Source organism: Anas platyrhynchos, chromosome 3 (genome assembly GCF_047663525.1).
Source record: "Anas platyrhynchos isolate ZD024472 breed Pekin duck chromosome 3, IASCAAS_PekinDuck_T2T, whole genome shotgun sequence".
Lineage (NCBI taxonomy): Eukaryota > Metazoa > Chordata > Aves > Anseriformes > Anatidae > Anas > Anas platyrhynchos.
In genome coordinates, this window is record NC_092589.1 from 54849318 (window position 1) to 54869182 (window position 19865).

A 19865-nucleotide genomic window follows, 5' to 3' on the forward strand; every position below is an offset into this window, starting at 1 on the left:
CAAGGGGATGTCGAGGGGGTGTCGGTTCAGCAAGCGGGGCGGGGAGGGGGGGGTCTGGTTGGTGGGGGCCGCCTGGTGGTGAGGGGCAGCCTGGTGAGGGGCTGGGGCTGGGGCTGGGGCTGGGGCTGGGCTGCCTGCCCGCGGGGACCTTGGTTTGGGTAATGCCATCAATGAGAGCCTTAGCTAAAGTCAGAGCATGGTTTGAAGAATATACTTTATTATAAAAATGTGCAACTATCCATAAAAGTTTATTAGGCGGTTTATATTACAGTAACTGAAGGGATCGAAGTCAGGTCTTTGCCATTCTCTTGTTCCTGCTCATGTCTTAACAGAAGGAGGCAATCAGACTTTACAGCTAAGTTACACTGATGGAATAACAGCAACTTCAACATGATAAATCAGCAAATTGTTATCTTCATGAGATAATACCAGTGGTGCAATATCAAAAGTAAGGGCAGTGCTTGCGTGCCCAAGTGGTTCCAGTAGTCAGAAATAAAAGCCTGAAGTCTTGTTCCACTGCAGGCATCCCAAAGCAATATAGACAACATGAACACTTGTGATTTGGAATATCAAACATTAAAATAAATGGTAGGATAAAAGTGTTTTCCTGTGATGCAAATGCACTGCTTTTGAGTAAGGCTCTGACAAATTATGCTGTAACAATATGTTATAAGTAAAATTACACTTGAAGACCTCTGTGGAGGATGTGCAGTGTTTGTAGCTAGCCTGGCATAAATAAATAGCCTGGACTGCTGGTCATGAACCTTTCTTACTGACAGCTTCCCTTATGCTCACTGCCACCAGCCTGTGACATTCCCTGTACGCCTTTTTTTCAGAGGGGTGAAAATAAAAATGATTGAATTTATACCCTTTCATACACCAAACACGTTGGTGTTCTGAGAACAATGAAAGAAATCATGAGAGTTTTAACTGCTGTAGAGATCACTGGTTGTAAAAGAAGTACACAGAGCTTGGGAAATTCAGAATAACAAGTGATTTAATGTAAAGCTTCTGGGAATTAAAAAAAAAGAAAAAAGGTTTAGTGAGTAAATGACTGATTGTCAGCCTTTGAATCACCTTTATTGTATTTCTGTTTTAAATTGGAAGGATGGATTTCCAGAGAGTGATAGTTTATGGATAAAGGCAGGGGTAAAATCTGGCTTTTGGCATGGCGTTAAGGTAATTGTTTCCCAAAAGTGCAGACAATGTTCGTGTCAGTTCTTTTTTCAGCTGATGTTGGCACCATGATCGCATTGTCCTTTCATCCCGCAAAGGTCACATCTTCTGGCAGAAGTATTGAGGACCAAGGTGAATGGGGCTGAAGTTCTGTCACTGCAGTGTGTGCTCATGACAGAGGTGGACAGGGCTGGGAGTTTGTCACTGCAGCCACGTCCTAGGCTGCTGTCAAGTGCTGCTTTTGGGTATCTCCAGAAATAGCAATTCAATGGGTTGAGAAAAATCCCATTTTGAAGTTGGTAGTTAGACTTGGTTCCAATCAGCTTGGGGCAGACATTGCAGCCATGTATGTGCAGCCACAGCTCTTTGCTTTGTTGAATTTGATGAGGATTCAGGCTGCTGCAGACTGTGTTAAGGCTGTCAGGAGCAGGCTCACTGGCATTGTATACCTGTGACCCTTACTCCTGGTGGTGCAGGGAGCCGCTGAAGTTAAGAGGCTTTCTTGTATGAGCTTTGGTTTTGAGTCAGCACCGTGCAATATATATGCTAAATGGGTTTTGCAACACTCACTGGATATGGAAACTACCTGTTCCTTAGCAGGCTCATAGTGTGGTCAGTCCAGCAAGCTGCTCTCACAGAATGAGCTTCCTACCTCTTTTAGATTCTATTTCTGTGCTCAAATGCTCCTTATGTTCGCATCTGATGCTAAGGGGAGTGAGTCTGGCATCAAGTGACTGTTCAAACCTGCTTAGTTATAGGGTGGGTCTGCCATATATTGTTGGTTTAGACCACAAACTAGCAGACGTGTTGCACACTTGTAATTTAAGAGAGGGTATTATTAGCTTAAGTGTGATTTCAGCTCTCGGTGATCCTGCGATGGCTCAAGTGGATTCCGCAGGTGCACGGGCACGCTGTGTACCGCCAGGGGCACTGGACGCCATACGGCCACACTTCCAGGGGATGCTGCCTGGGCTGAGCTGGCTGACGGGCACTGCAGTCACCTCTGTCAATGACTTCTCTTTTCTCCATCATACCTTCACTCTCCTCCATACCATATTTGCCTTCAAGCTTGAACTTATCTGTGTTTTTGTTTTATCCTGGGTGTCCCAAACTATTTTTAGCTCAGTTACTTGAAATTTCACTGCAAATGGCTAAGTTGAACACATGCGTAATGCAACATAGACTGAGTTTCTTCAAAACCTAAGGGTCTCAGGAGTGTAACCAAGTGCTTATTTGTGGCTATTTGGTATTAGATTCTGTTTGACAGAAAAGATTAAACACCAGGAAAAAATGAGAAAAAACATAACTCGCTTTCTGTAGTGCGCTTGCTATATACATTCTCATGAAAAACTGAAATACAAGGTAAATACATACGTATTTTATTCCAGGCTATAGAATAAGTGTATTTAGGCAGTCTTTCAAAGTGTATTGTACACTGCATGCACAGTAAATCAGTTTAATAACTTGACTGTTTTACATTTTGTGTTCAAAGAACTGTATGACAGGCAATGAGATCATGTTATGGCACGATTTGTTGTCCATTTGGACTATATCCATTATTTTCAGAAAATTTTGGGAAATCCAAACTAGTAGATGAAATGTCTATTAATCATTTTAATATGAGCATTTGCTCCAAGAAAGAAACTTCATACAAGTTATGGTCAATTTACAAATCCCTCCAACTAGAGGATTTAAGACAAGAAAATTTGAGCATGATTTCATTGCAGTATTACACTGAAGATTGGTGTAATATTTATCAAAATAATGAAACAGTTTCCAAATACAGGTTTTGGAATCCTTTGCTATAAATCAATATAATATTTTGGGGCCAACATGGTTAACTTTAAAAATGTCCTTGAAAGGATGACTTGTCTGTGCTGACAAGAACTTCTACCTATGTGAAGTATCTTATAAAGATAGGTTATGACTAGCAGGTCACCATCAAATAGTAACATTAAGAATATTCAAGTCTACATTTGTAAAGACTTTTGCATGCAGTTTTGTCTCTTACACATTGTTTAGATGTGTGAACTAAATGTTTTGTGCCTCAAACACCAACAAACTTGAAATTACACTGTATAAATATATACATATATGATGCTGTATATGTTTAGTACCACAGTAAATACAACTGTAATCAAATGATACTAGACATATGTAGGACCATAGTTAAATTCCAGTTAAGAAAAGAAGCCAGAAAAAATCATTTTTTTCTAACAGCATTTCACAGTAGAAGGAGGCAGTCCTTTCTCACTGACTTCCCCCCTCCCTCAGGATTTGTAAACATCGTAGCTATTATTCTATCAGTATAATAATTGAATATTTTATTCATAATGGTAAGTAGCTAACCAACATGAATAAAGTTGTCATAACACAATAACACTTTCAGACAAAACAGTTATTTATTAAAAGAAACATTTATAAATATTTTGTCTTGCATTTTAAACTACATTTTCATAAATAACAATATTTAAAAGTGCTGAATATGGTAGGATAGTCAGCAACGCCACTGTAAACAGATTTGTTTTCCACTTTGCAGATTTTTTTTAGATCCCATTTTGTCAAACACTACAACAGTTAAAATATTTGCATAGGGAATAGAGAATAGCCCTTTTAATCATCTCCTGAATTCTATATAAATTACAAAACCAAATGAGTTTAAGAAACAGTTTGTTAAATTGTTCATATATATCCAAAAAAAGCACATAGGTTTCAAGTAAAAAGAATGATTAAAAAATTCCCCAGATTTGCTATTTGAAGCATGTTCAATAAATTAAAAAAAAAAAAAAAAAAAAAAAAAAGAGAGAGAGAGAGAAAGAGGTAGTAAAATAAAGGAAAAAAAAAAAAAAGCCCCAGGAAATATACTAAGACCTGCATCCTACCAGCTACTGTATAGAGCCAGAGCAGCCTCGGTAGCAGCGGCTTCATCAAGAGCTGGCACCAGGGGCTGCCTGCAAGAAGCAGCTTGCTGGTTGGAGCCAAGTTTGTTGGGGCCAGATTCCACTCAGTTACACAACTGTAAAACCTTTCAGTCCCATCAAAAGCAATAGGGTTATGCTGTGTTTAGTCCTAGGAAAGTGAGAAGAACTTTGCCTCTTAAGTCTTAGTACAAGACCAGAGTTGTCAGTGTTAAATATATATATACAAACACACATGCATATATATATATTTAACAAGCATTCAAAGCAATCTCATGGTATATTATTAGCAGTTTGTGAGGGATGCTAATGCTCATTTGTCATGTATAAGGTAGGTATGAAGATGTTGGGATTTTTAAGTTCCAAGTCACTGTCTCTTTAAACATCAAAATGCATCCTAAAATTGGACATTTTTTGATAAAAAGGCCAAGCAAACATCTATTAAAAACACCATAGCAGCAAAGTGATTGAGTACTGTGCTGCCTTAGCTCTGATTTAGGGCTTACTACAGGATTCTTTACCCAGGAAAGACACCCACTGAGTTTTGGTAGGCATTTTGCCTGGCTAAGGACTGCAGATTTAGGAGCCCTTGAAGTTTGGTTTAATATCACTCTCCAAACCCCTTGTTTTCAAGGAGTACTCAAACTCAATGAGGCTAGAAGTTAAGATAAATCTTCTTTAACCCGCCACCTTGTAAAACATTACTTTGTTTAAAAACATTTCTTTGACTGGATTTAGCTCTCAAAAAAAATCTTACAGGACAGATGCAATTCATCAAAATGTTCTAAAATGCTCTAAAATGCTACATGTAGGCAGTCTTTTATTAAATTTCTTTATTCAAAAAACTAAATTATCAAGATTTTGTTTGATTTTCTTTTTCTTTTTTTTTTCTTCTTTTCTGAAGTACATAACATTATACAACAGTGTTAGAACTGGATAGCCAGTCTTTAATAAATCAATTACAGTATCTGACATCTGAAATGTACATTGAAAATCTTTGTTCTTTTAACAATTAAACAATATCAGCGCATAGATTGTGTCACCCAGATACGGATCCCTTTAAGTGGTTTGTGCTTTTTTTTTTTCTCTTTCTTTTTGACATTGCAAACTCTGTAATGAAAATGCCACAGTTTTGGCAGTGAACAACCAGAGGAATCCTCCGCTTGAATTAATTTTAAATAAACAGTGATAAATAGCTCTTTTTTTTTTTTTTTTTTTTTTTTTTGTCTGTACAGAAATATTGGCTTCAAAAAGTCAGTGTATTGTACTCAGTAGAGCATATTGAGTAATGCTACACCTTAAAAATTGGCTTTTTTCAGTTAGTGATGTTAAAAAATGCAAGCCTCTTTCTGGTTTGCTGCAGTTGTTTCTATGTACCATTAGACTGTATTGCACAAAAAAGTTCTTAAATACAGATATAATTTATGTTATTGGATTAAATATTGCAACAACTAAGTGGTAAGTGAAGCAGTTTTACCTTGCACATGCAGTGTGAGGATACACAAGGAGACTGTTCATAAAACTACAAATACATCATTGCAATCTTGACTGCAGTTGGGTGAAAGGAGTGTGAAACAAATGTATTTTGGCAAATCCATTGTTCCCCTCCCATGCCATCTCAAGCAAGGAGGACCTTGGTAAAAATGTAGACATAGACCATAATATGTATTTGTTTCTTCACAGTAGCCTGAGTAGAGCTAAACTGTAGTTCTCCAGGAACCCAGCTCCAGATGTTATTAAACTACTTTTCTTCCATCCCGCCCACCCAAAAAAAAATCAAGTAATTTTATTTGAAAATTAAAACTAAGTTTCAGAAGTAGAGCCTGTAATACTTTCAACAAGAGACTTATAAATTTGAGAGTTCAAAAACCTTGGAAAAGAGTCTCTGTGCATTAGGGTGTATATCTGGAGTTGGGCATCTTCATACATATGAGGACTGGGATCCAGCAAGTTTCTGTTGATCACTTCTCTCACCCGGGAATCAAGACTAACCTGAAGAAGATGAGAATAGACTGATATTAAACAATAACGCTGGAAAGGACGTATACATCTCATCATTGCATAGGGCTGCACAGAACAGCCAGAGGTTATCAGTTTCATAGTTTATTCAAGTTATGCTGTTTGTCTTTCACAGCCATCATTCTAAAATGACCACACACAACTACAAAGTCAGACAACTAACTCAATTTTGGTTCTGACCTGTTCTTTTCACCCATATTAAGAGCTGTAAAATTAAATTCCTCTCTTTAACAGAATACAGTGCTGCTAAATAAAGCTCTGTAGTAACCTGGATCTCCCAAAATATGTTATTATATCTTAAAATGTTTTATCTTTTTACATATTTAGAAATATTTCTCACAAAGGCTTTTTTTTTTTTTTTCTTTTATAATTTGTGGTTGGATCTTTAGAAATTTCCCATTCAACATTTCCTATTCTGATTCATTTTTCTCTTCAAGACCTGTTAATATCTGGCAATTTATACTTTCGGGGTATCATGTGACCATATTGAAGTTGTTAGGGAGCTTCAGCTTTAGCTTCTGAAGGTGACACATTGTCTTCCAGGCAATTTCTCACCCAGGTATTTTTTAGATTGACTTTGGTGCCTAACTGACATACGGGCAGGCACGCTGGGCTATGTGGCCAAGCTTAACAAGCTGGAGGGGTTACTCTGATTAAATGCTTTGAGACACAACAGCATGTGGGGGTATAGCTTATGTAGTTCTGAGCAGCAGTGTTGCAGCCTTGTCTTAGGAGTTTATTAAAATAATTTTAAATCCTAGACCAGTGCCTATCTGTAGCATGGAAATGACATGCTAAGATTGAAGCAATTGCTCCCCGCATGACACACACACATGTGCACACACAGGCACTTATTTTAGCAAGACCAGTTTATGCAGCTAGCTAATTGACTCCTCATTACCAAATAAAAGGGCTGGGACAAAAAAGCTCAAATTTGGCAGAATGGTGGTGTCATTTTGCCATTGAATATTGTAAAAGTTAATTGCAGTTATAGAGTGAAACAAAAATTAATTAGGAATCTGTTAATTCACATTGTAGTTTTTCTGTGACTCACTAGAGCCAGATGGCAAGAGTAGTTGCAATTATTAAAGTTATCTCCTTGGTAAACAGATGTACACAAGATATTTGTTTAGTACACTAGGACTTTCTGCCTCAATAACTTCATCACTGAGCAAGTTCCTATGTCAAAGTCCTCCTTTCAGTTCCTATGTCAAAAGGTTTCATCTGGAAGGAGATGCTGTGATGAACAAGAACTTTAAAGCTCCTATACTGATCTAAAGCATTGCAAACTCTTCTTATTTGCCTCATGGAGCAAATAAGTAGCAATTGGGATGATGACATCCTCACACATGCAGAGGATGAAGTTTGTGAGCAGTTTTTTTTTAAACCTTAAGTCAAGCAAAACTACTTTAGTGTTTAAATTGTATCTGCTGGTTCATGGTGGCTTAGAAAGAAAACTGAGTGTTTAGTAGTACATATATGTGTACTAGAGACACATATATATGATCAGGAATGCAGATTATTTGCTTGCTATACTGGTAGTTGTCTCATTCCAAAGCCAAAACACACATGGTATCACAAGAGAAGGGAATGGAGTTATAAATGGCTGGTCGCTCCCTTCATAGTAATGAATTTTCAATTTATTACTAAAAGGTAAAATGTAGCAAGCCAAGTCCACAAGTGAGCATAAATTAGCATAATGCCTTTGAAGAGAAAGTCAGATGTAAGACAAGGCAGAGTTGCTAAAGGTACACGACATGGCCTAAGAAATTCTTCTACAATGCCTGTATATTTATTTATTATTCCAAACTGTGATTTGATAGGGGATGCTTTTACTCAACTTCAGGTGAAGATCATTTCAGTTTGAGTATCGGAGGAAGTTATATATAATTTCCTAGATGTTATCATACCTTTCATTAGAGAAAATATGTGATCTCACTCCTTAGAGATCAACTTAGACTAGTTGATCCCACATAGGAATAACCAGAACAAGTTTTACTTTTTTTTTCCCGGCCAGATGTTGCAGCAGATAAATCTGTTCTGATTATGATTTCAATTCCTTTATGTTGTACAAGACACAAACTGTGAATCTGTTTCATGACTGATTTGTTTCCTGTTAAATATTGAGTATTTTATTTGTCATATGATACTGAAAATTTTGGTGCTGTTTCTCCATAAATCCATTTCTATGATGTATTTCTTGTTTTTGGCAGACATACTGCATTGTTAAAGTAGTATTCTCATTTCTCATCCTTCTGCTTCTGGAATTTCCCTTTTATTCCTCTCATATGGAGAGCTTTGAGGAGTTGTGGCCAGTGATGGTAAATGGCTCAGCACCTGTCAGCACTTGTTCTATCCCTTGCTTTCATGATCTAAACTTCCATAATAAGTATTGCTCTCATCTGACAGATGAGGCAGACTTTCTGACCCTCCCTCTGGCAACCCAGGGTATAGCATATCTGCTCTGGAACATCAGAAAATGCAAATCTAACATTTACAGCTTTACCTCTTTTGGTGAAAGTATAGAAATGTAATCTTCATAAATAAGTCTTGCTTTTTCTTCAATAACTTTCTTGTTCTGTTCCTTCTTTAGATCTTCACATGCAAGCCAGAAAAGCAGGTTCTCTTCACTATACTCTGTTCGAAGAAACTCTCTAAAAAGGTTCCTCCCAGCTGGTGTTTTCATCATCTTGTCAAAATTCTGAGCCCAAGACAAAATTTCATCTGCAGTAGGGTTTTGGCTGCAAAAGCAAAGTATCATTACAAATATGCTTCTATTTTTGTAACAGTGTTTTCATACATTCATCCAAAATTCTCCTTTCAATTGCACTTTAGTCCAGAGTGAAAACTGGAAGCAACAAGGCTTCAGCAGTGACAAGAGAATTTCGTTCACTCTTCACTTGTGCATTCATTATCTCAATAGCCCACTAAACTATGTTTAATATTAAGAGATGTGCACTTGGCTTTCTGCAAAGTTTCTACTGGTATTGTTCACTATCAGACTCAAAGAAAATTCCAGCAACAGGACTGAATTTCTGCTTCTGCATTTAAAGGAGATGTGAATTGAGGCAGCTGACAATAGGTTCTTTTTCATGATGGGCTTGGAAGACACCTGATGTCCCTGCCTGCTTCTGATAGGGTTTGGCCAATCACTGCCTGCCACACGATTTGGTTCAGCAAGGACAAGAAAAACAAAAGGCTCTTGGCAGCCAAGAGCATACTAATGAGCCCCAACAAAATAGTAATTCAGAGAGCTTTTAAATTAGCATATTTCTCTGTGCTTGTACCTAAGGGTTGCTAAGCTTCTCTCTGTTTGGTGCTATTGACCTGAATGATGATCTATTGGCATGGGATGTGATGAATGTTTCTGGCAAAATTGAAGAGAGAAGAAATGGGAAAAAATCCCCATTCCCATTTTCTGAAAGAAGCTATTTGCAGAGCGGATGCATGGGATAAGTGAACAGAAGACTAATTCGGGTCACTAATCCACTAATGTACAAATCAACAGCCTGAGAAGGTCATACTCCAAGTTACTTAAAAACAATTAAAATGTGGTTTCACACTTAGCTCTGAGCGCTCATCCTCCCCTTCCTGATAGGATACAACGCAAGAGTTTTACTGGATGTTGTTAATTTTACTGGACGTTGTTAACAGTGTCTGTGCAATCATGTTGCACAATAAGTGACATTTGTCCATAAGATTTCAAGTCCGTTTGTCAACTCCTAGTCTGTATGCAAGGCAGACTGGATGACAGGAAGCTATTCATGGTAGTTAAGATCTAATAAATGAGAAAGTGTTCAACATTGACTATCCAGCAAAATAGTTGCAATCTGAAGCAAAAATTATAAACATACAGATTTAAAGTTAAAAAATCCTCTCTCTGAGGAGACTGAAGCAAACCTGTTGAAGTAGATGGAGCTGGCAAGCAACTTGTGTTTGGAAAGCATCTTTACTACACTTGGAAGTAAAAACAATATGAAGAAAAGTACAGAATAAGACCATTTTGATAAGGTTTTGCTTATAAAGATATTTTTTCTCCACTATATTGTATGTCATTTCGTTAAAAAACTGCTTTCCTGTTCCTTCTCCAAAATGCTAGTTTCCTGAGGAGATTTGTAAAGAATACTCTTGTACTATACCACTACATCAGTTTAAGGAAAGATTTATGTACAGAATCTCCAGTTTGATAAACTAAGGCTCATTTCTGTCTAAATAACTCATCGTGATATTGGGAAATAGAAGAACAACTCCCTTTTTGAAGCCTTGAATTTAGTAGACATTGAAACCAACCAATACACTGCAGTGAGGCAGTGTCTGAATGTTCCCTGTTCCCAGGAAATAAAAGGTTGATACTTATATGGAATATTTGAACTTCTGGATATTCACTCATCTCCTGCTCAGATGTAGCCCTAACATACAGCACATCCTAAGGCCTGATGTATGGTGGGAGAAGCACCATTAAGTTAAAAAGGAAGCATCATGTGTGGGGGACACAATAGACAGAATGAGACAAGGGCCATCCTGCAGCCATTGTGACCTTTGGCTCTCATCTCTTGCATTTTTGCAACAGCAACTGTCTGGCAGTTTCTGCAGAATCCACTAATTTAGTGGGTGATGTAGACTGAAAGAGGTATAAACATGACAGTTTACCCAACAAGCCTTTCAAATGAATGGATCTATCAGCAACTGAACTGTGGAAACTAGGATGTGCCTAGGAAGAGGCAGGAAAGGTGAGCACCCTCCCCATCAGCCAAGTAACTATTTTGCTAAGTCATGCATGAGTTGATGAACTTGCAAAGCTGGTGAATTTGTGAGTAAATGAATTCATGAATAAATGAAGTTGTGAATCAGAATCTTAATGAGTTAGACTAGTCTCTTAAAAGGCTACTGAGATCCTTTTTTTTTTTTTTTAAACCTAACAAGCTCATGCAATGAAGTTTGATTCACAGAGTACCTTGTCCTGTGAATTATACAAGTTCAGACAAACCAAGATACTAACCTTAGCTGATGGATGTTATCTGACATAAGTTTCACTACAAGTGAATGTAAAAATATGTTTTGCCATGGGCTAAATTCAGGTGCTCTGAGTGTGATCTGGAGTTACTTGTCCCCACTGGATTGCAGAAGGATCTTAAGTTATGTAGGATGCATTTTTATATCATGGTTGAGCTGAATTAAAAATTTTGGAATTAATATTTAACTAAGTAATCTCTTTACCTGCTACCCCTGTGCATTTTCCTTGAGTTGAAGCACCTCAGATGAATACCAGCTTCAATGTAGTTTGTGGGGGGGGGAGAACTGGAGGCAAAAGAGGAGGGAGCAGAGAGATGGCATGGGTGGCAAGCCTCTTTCTCCCAAAAGGCAAGGAGCTGTTAATTCATAGTTTTGAATTAACCACGTCCTTGTTTTGTGAAGCCACGCCCTTACTTTCTGTTAATATTCCTCTGACAGACCTCTCAGGCTTCCTGTCCTCTGCCTACCACAGACAATGATGTTGAGAACACAGGATCTCAGCCATGCAGGCTGAGCTCCCTGACTAAACTCTGTTCTTTCTTTGCATGACAAAGCTACAAGGCTGAGTGTTAAACCCTATGAAACATATAATCCTAGATGGAGATGTCACAAAGTACCATAGATATGTTGTGATGGAGAGCTCCTGTAAGTTCTTTGTAAGTAACTTGAATTCTGGGGTGCTCAGCATAATGTAACTGAAGGAAATAAATAGTTAAACCATACTCCTATAAACCTAAAAGAAAATCTGTCAAATCAATTCACTAGATGTTCTTTGTCAGTAAGAACAACAACAAAGAAGTATATACTACTTATAACTTGTGGAAATTTTTTGATTTTGACGTCTCAAAAATGACTGTGAGTAGCAATGGATAGCCTGAGATGATTGGATTGCTTTTAAAATCGATCATATTCTCTAGAGTTAAGTTTTAATTTACTTTTTATGGGATTAGAGAAGTCAAGACCACTGATAGTTTAGCATATTTCCCAACAGAATAAATACAGGTCCAACCTTCAGACACAAACAGAAGCTCAGACTTTTAATGCATATTTGCCCAGCTTTCAGAGTATGTGTTTCCTTGGTTAATTCAGATGAAATCATAGTCCAAGCTGTTCTACAAAAAGTAGCCATGTTAAAAATCTGACTATAAAGTACACTTTTGCCCAAGTTAGTTTTATTTCTTGTCTGGGTAAGCAGAAGAAAATGATCCCACAAATAGCATACACTTCCTATAGAGTCCCATAGATCCATGGAACCATTCTTGCACCTCCCATTTCTTCCCATCATTCTTTACTGACAAATGTGAAACTGTAAGTAAGCCTGAATGTCTCTGTTGGCATTTCATGTCAGGCCTCACTTTGCTTCCATTTTTCTAGAAATTTTAGGAGGAAAAGTCATTAAAAGAATATTTCAGAAGCCTACAAAACCAAAACAAATTAGTTACAGTCAAATTAAAAAACATTTACTGGACAACAGTTTGACCAACTTACCATTCTTCTATGACTTGGATGCTCTCCATTTTGGTTGTATGTGTTGGCCTTCCTGCATTGTCTCCTCTATCTTCATTCCTAACAGTGAGGCTGCAATGTAGTACAACACTTTATTTTGTCTAGAGAAAGTTAATTTAAAACAATGACTACAGAAATGCAAACTTTCAAAAGATATAGATGTATGTAAAATCTCATTTTTCACTCTTGCCCCTAGAATTTACACTCAGATTTTGGAGAGAAATTTTTTTATAACATTTTTTTTCCCTGTAATAATGATGAATGTTAATTAACAGTTGGTATTAACATATGTGATTTTTATTTATTTATTTACAAGCTGAAAGACAGACAAAAACTTAGAGGTCACTGTTGGAGTGATTTCTCTTGGGAAATTTTGGATAATATTAGTAACAATAAGGATAAGGAGGATAAGAATATCTGAATCATTGATCAGGTATTGGTGCCCCAGCAGCTTTGGATGGTTGTTCATTCTTTACGAACATCCCCATTTTTCTCCAGGATATAGTGGCAGTAGATGGCTTAGAAACAGATCTTAGCATGTGGCTGCTGCTTATGATTTCCTCCTCTAACCCAAATTTCTTTTTCATTCCAAAAAGTTAAAGTCACTGACCTCTGAACAGAAAGGCCTCCATTAAAGTCATATTACTAGAAGCAATGAAAATAAAAACTTCCTTTAGGTAAAGATCTAGTTAAATTGTATTTATTATCATTATTATTTGATTTTTTATTTTTGATTTTTCTTTCAAGCTGGTAACTTGCATCACTATTCTGTAAATGTCTTTTTAATTGGATTTGGTTCAGTAGTAGTGGCTTCCCCTGTGTGTGCTCTCTATGAGTGTTCTGGACCATGGTACTGCCAGCAAAAACAAAGTCCCTGATAACTTCTGAAATAAAGTGAATTTTGAAATAACATCAGTATTCATATTAGAAACCTGGTTCCAATAATTAAGCTTATGAAGTGAAACATAGAAAATGGAAATTTCCCTTCACTGTGTGTTTCCTGCATATTCAACTGAGGGAAAACAAGCAACCAAGCAAAAAATTCCCCCGCCCTAGTCCCAACAAAGTTCATATTTTGAATTTAGTATTCATTGTACAATGATGTTCTCAATCATTCCAAGTGGAGGTATGCAAATATATGTTGATAGCATAAGTGTCTCCCTCCCCCACTAATCGTAGTAACTTCCACTCAGTTCTAAGAAGAAATCCCAACTTTGAGACATTTTTAGCACAAATAGCCTTTCTTCCTAGCCCTTCTGCATTGATGAGTTTCATCAACATGTTTTCAAGCATTTGGTAGAGTGAATAGGGGATCTCAACTACTCTTCTGAAAATTGGCAGTTTAAACTTGCATGTAAAGCAGAGCACATATTAAGACTTAAACATTACAAAGACATACACTCTCAAACAAAGCTGTTTGATGCTGGTTGCTCCTCCACTTACCTGCCAAGACCTTAGTTCAGGCCCTTGGTCCTGCTTCCCCTGTTACAGCGTAGGAATGCAGCTCCAGTGCTGCTAAGGTGTTATGGTGTCATCAACTGCTGCAGGAGAAACAACACATCCTGAACTCTGGGGTTGGCAGGTAAAAAGCCTTTCCATCTCCTCTGACCTGTTGCTTGTCAGTCTATAGAGGGAACACCCATGAAAACCAATGGGAGTTCCATATATAGAAGGAGAAAAAAAGGGACCATGCACTTTCTGTCTTGTAATCTTTAAGTCTGCACATGTAACTGCTTAGGGTTTACTTTGCATCTGGTTGGAGCACAAAGTGACGGCAAAGGAGAAGCAGGAGAGGCACAAAGCTGCTCTCCCTCCTCCTCTTCAGTCCTTCACTAGAACAGCATTCATTTGTGCTCTCCTCTGGGTTCAGAGAACTGAACCATGGGGGCCATGGGGGCATGACACAGCAGAAGCAGAAAACAGTGTCAGCTGGGAATGCAGCAGGGTGTTCACCTGAATCCTTCTAACAAAGGCTGCCCTTTTCTTTCCTCCATCACATGAGCAGCAGCTAAACCATACTGAGATAATTTACTTATTGGACAGTGGGCTTATTACAAGGTTTGGATGCAGAGTCTTACTGGAAGTGGAAGGTGACTCATCTGAGAGCAGCTAATCTGCCCTGCTAATTTAATTTGTTGTCTGGGGTCAGATATTGGTGGTTGTGCTCATGCAAAGTCTCTGCTAAACTTCAGAAAACCAATATGGGCTGATGAAAGGGGAATACAAGTAGTGAGTAGGGAATGAGAAAGAGAAATAGAGAAATGGACAAGAAATCCATGTTGACCTCAATGCCCTTTTTTTTTTTTTTTATCAGAGGAGTAATGGATAGGCCCTATACATTTTAATTTTCTGCAAGACTACATGTTGGTAAAAGTTTGGGTTGTGGGCCAAGAATGCAACGTACAGTTTCTGGTATTTATACCAGTGTGATAGTGCAAAGGGCACACTTGGCCCTGATACCTTCATTTCAGCAGTCATAGCTGAAGTTCAGTGGCTGAAGTTAGTCATCACTGCAAAACAGGGAGGACTCTAAAAGAGGTGCTAGATGTGGTTGGAACAATTTCTCAAGTTTGGGTATTGTATTCAAAACTGTGCTAAATTTATAATATATCTTGGCACAGATTCTACATTATGTTTCTAGCGACAACAACTAGCCCTACATTTCAACTTTGATTTATATACATCTGTCAAGACTGGAGTTACATCGGATACATTATTTTTGCTATGTTTTTCCTGTGAAAGAAACCATTCTTTTTATACAGAAGTACATTCAATTCAGACATGTCTGTTTTCAGTCAAGGAACTGTTTCATGTTAAGTTAGAAAAAAAAAATTAAATATTTACACATTTGTGACTGTAAAACTAATTTAAAAGCAGCCTTTAAATAACACTGATCACAATAACAGACTGCTACCTTTTACATCAAAATGACAACACTACATTGTTATTTGCTAAGTTGCTATCTTCATTTGAAAATACCCTATCTGCTCACATTTCTCTGTGGAATTCAAGCATATCCTTCATATACTACTCCATCATGGAAACTAGCTGATTATGGCAGAAGAATTATTTAGTATAAAACTAAACTAAATAAAAGCTACAGGATAAAGATCAACAAATGGCCTTACATATTTAAGGCTCTCAGAAAAAGGAAATTGCTGAAAAGCCTTATTAAAAAAAAAAAAAAAAAAAAAAGTAGTTAAATAAAAGAGAGGTGTTCTAAGGAGATAGAAATTAACATCTATGGTACCAACCAACAGAGATCTTTAAAATGTAGGGACATAAATTATCTATAATAAAACTGCAACAAAACTACTAAAGGATTAAAAAGAGAGAGTTTGGGCTGCCTAATGGAAGAGTTCAGTGCAAAGCACAAGCAGTGTTTTGTTTTCTGTTCTTTTGGAAGATTTGTTCTACCCATATTTGTGCTGACTTTATTTATAAGTATAAATAAGTATAAGTACTTCAGTAAGCCCAAGTACTTGACCTTGATGTTGCTTTCAAATATATCTTGGGTTCTTGACACTTATAAAAATAATAGTTGCTTTAACTACTGCAACAATATTATTATGAGTAATTTATATTTGAAGTCAGTACAATTCTATTTTGCTACTTCACAAAATTTATAAGTAAAAATGTTAATATCCGGGGATTGCTTAAAGATGTATACAAATTGAAAATATTACCATATATAATGTTAAACTGGTCCAGGTTCCTAGATGATGTGTTTTTGGAGAAAATAGTGGGATTCAGAAGATCAACATTTATTTATTTAGCTATATTAATCACCTGTTAACATCCGTGTTCAGAAATTAAATAGTTGCTCTGTTGAGTAATTACTTTAATAAAAAAATACTGCAGCTCACTGGTGCACGGTGAGGTAAAAAAGGCAAGCTAATTGGATAAAATCATCAAGAGAGTTAGAGTAATTTAAGAGCAAGGACCTCACTGCCTGTCCTTCAAGGTGTTTCCTGCCAATGGTTTTAGCTTTTTTTAAAAGCTGCTTAATTTCTCTACTGCTGCACTCACCTATACTGCCACTAAGAAACTGAAAATTAGTTAGAGCTTGGACCTAATCTTTCATTCTATGTATATCCAGTACATGAATAGTCTTTCACTGTTTTCCAAACATCAGATTCTTATATACCAGTAGCCTAAATCTGGTGAATCAATGAAATTACTGTTATGGCAAGAAAATTGCCATGATGACAGGTGCTAAGACTGACACTCTGCCAGTGCATGGCTACCACTAGTTACTATTTACTCAGGTATTTTCTGGGTTATATGCATCATATGCAGTATATCATCCCAGTATTTTGCAATTATATCTGTCATTGAAGGCTGACAATTAAAGCCTGTCCTCTTAGTGGCATTTATTGTGTTGCCATGAAGATAAGGAGTAGAAATCAAACTGGGACATTGTACACTTATTTGGTGGGCTGATGGGTTGCCATTCAGGAGATCAGTGCTCAATTTCTACTTCTTTGCTGATGATTATATTTTGGCCTAAATCTGTGCGTGTAATGCAGTAGGGCCACGATCCTTTTAGTCACTGCTGTAACACAACTGCCTTTTTTATTTCAGCCCAAAGGCCACATAAGTCAGTTGCACACATATAATCTAAAGGCAGAATTTGGTTTCCAGGTGAAAATCAATATTCATTTCAAGGCCTCTGGATAACAGATGACTGTTCTGACATGTTTCACTGGTTTACCCTCTGAAAGACTATATCTTGCTGGCACTACTTTTCACCTATCCTACTCCTAGGAAATTTTGTTACCATTGGATCAAAAGACAAAATATTTTTAGGTCTTAGGTGCAAGACCCAGGAAGGATTGTTTTGATGCTTGAATCCAGCTTCCAGTTTAAGCAAACTATATGCAGGATTACCATAATTTAAATAATAGTGAAATAATAGGGATTGTATCACTAGAATAGTGATACATAGAATAGTGATTAGTGAGGTGTAGATTAAAGGAAAAGATGGTGTTTCTTTTTTTGTGTTTTTTTTTTTTTTTTTTTTTTTAAGGAAAGGAAAGGAAAGGAAAGGAAAGGAAAGGAAAGGAAAGGAAAGGAAAGGAAAGGAAAGGAAAGGAAAGGAAAGGGAATAAAGAGAAGAAAAGGATAAAGAGTAGAAAAGGAAATGATAAAATGAAAAGAAAAAAGAAAAGAAAAAAGAAAAGAAAAGAAAAGAAAAGAAAGGAAAGGAAAGGAAAAGAAAAGAAAAGAAAAGAAAAGAAAAGAAAAGAAAAGAAAAGAAAAGAAAAGAAAAGAAAAGAAAAGAAAAGAAAAGAAAAGAAAAGAAAAGAAAAGAAAAGAAAAAAGAATGAGATAAAGATATATTTGAGATTTCAAAATTCCACTGGCAGACAATATATTGTGTCCCTTTACCTGAAAATGTTGAGAAACTCAGGTCGAAGTTGCCAAACAGATTTAGCCATTAAATATTTTTTTCAGGATGGTCTGGAGGAGGAGAAGCCATTTGCTAAACCAGGAAGTTAGTAGATTCAGAAGATTTAGTAGAAGAGTTAGTAGAAGAGTTAGTAGATTGAATCTTCTTAGTAGAAGATTTAGTAGAAGAGTTAGTAGATTGAATGGTTTGAAACACCCTCACTGTGGGACTGCTGTGGGGTCTTTCAAGATGTTCTGGTGAAATTATTCCACTTGGTAAAAATAAAGGTTACATGATGTGGAAATAAGAGACTCTTAATGGCAAAACATTGCATAATGAATAATTATATTTTATATAAAGTACAATATTTTTATACCATTGAGGGGAGAGCCTGAAAACAAGAACATATGATCACTGAATTTTCCTGAAAAGAGGAAAATGTGTTTTTGAGTACTCTGCGACAAAGATGGGCAGTAATCCTAGATCTCTGCCCAGCTGGGTAAATACCTTCACTCTTCAGTATAAAATGGTAGTGCCTTTTCCTCCTTTCTCCAAGCTCTTTGATTCCTTCACCTTTTCTTCACCTTTTTTTTTTTTTTTTTTTTTTTTTAATAAATGTCTGATATAAAACATGCCATATGAACAGAAGTATATTTTTCCTGGGTTTAATTTGTATGGAGAAAAAGTGAGTGCTGGTATCTCCTGCCATTTTTGATTGTGCATCAATCTGAATAGACTTTTTTTCAGAAGTTTAATTCAACAGTCAGTCATTGAAAAATCAGCATATTTGCACAGCTCTGTTCAGCTGCTGAGGCAGGCTCTAGTAGCAGTCAGAGATGGATGTGGTCTCGTGATGCTGTATGGCAGTAAAAGAGACAACTATACTGGCACCCTTTAATTTCTTCATGAAACAAAGGATAAAATTATTTTCTGACAACTTTCTTCTGACAGATGGAATATTGAAACTTGAAGGCAGTGAAAACTATGCAGGGTTGTGTTTAGGACCAGAGGAGTATAATGATTTTACTATATTGAATAAATCAATAAAAAGGAAAAATAACTGCAATATATTTGTGATCCATTTGTAAAGAACAATGAAGCTATTTTAATCTCAAAATAACTTAGGCAGAGCCTAGTCAGTAATGCTATCTTATATCTCCCATTTAATGTTGCAAAAATGAGTATTTGTCAAAAGAAATTTAAGAGTTTGTTGTTGTTGTTGTTGTTTTGATTTTTGGTATCTGAGGAAAAGATGTTTCAAAGTTAGGAAGGGTTCATTTTTGATACAGTAAGTGAAAAAAGTCTAGAATAATTAGTTTGAGAAAAGCTTGAACTAGGGTAATGGATTTTATGAAGAAGTAATGCCCTGCACTAGATATTTTCATAGGGGATGCATGAGCCATCAAAGCCATGTCTTATCTCTGGCCTCTTGAGAATTTATATCCTTGTCAGAAAGAATTGCAAGACAGGCATTTAGATTGTTGTAATACCAATATATGCAAAGCATAGAAATGCAGAGCAACATTGATTGTCTGCAAGAAACTGAAGTGGAAATGGTGATCAAGAGCTTTGGGAATCATTTACAGAATGATTACAGGTGATCAGAATCCGGTCTTAACTGAGGCAGCAGAACATGATCATCTTTGTCCAAAGGTAAAGCAGGAAAAAAAAAAAAAGTGAAGGAATTTATTTTAGAATTAGTATTTATTTAGTTATTTAATAAAATAAGATTTACAGATCTACATTGAATTCAGTGAAGAAATGTAGGATGTAAAATTTTATGTTGAATAAATGTTAGGATCTTAGAAAAAAATAGCTACATCCTTCTTTGAGGCAATGAA

General features: G+C 36.6%; 1 protein-coding gene across 3 annotated transcripts in view; it reads right to left on the minus strand.

Moving 5' to 3' along the window:
- Positions 1-979: 979 nt before the first annotated feature.
- RGS17 (regulator of G protein signaling 17) overlaps positions 980-19865 on the minus strand; it is a 77783-nt gene continuing 58897 nt past the window's right edge. For 2 of the 3 annotated variants that reach the window (XM_027454378.3, XM_027454377.3), the window contains exons 3-5: positions 12615-12704; positions 8620-8854; positions 980-6086 (exon numbers count right to left, since the gene is read on the minus strand). In XM_027454378.3, the coding sequence (XP_027310179.1) occupies positions 5898-6086; positions 8620-8854; positions 12615-12704 (514 nt within the window). In that variant the 3' untranslated portion in view covers positions 980-5897. The remainder of the gene's footprint in view (positions 6087-8619; positions 8855-12614; positions 12705-19865) is intronic. The other variant, XM_027454379.3, reaches the window with a different exon arrangement.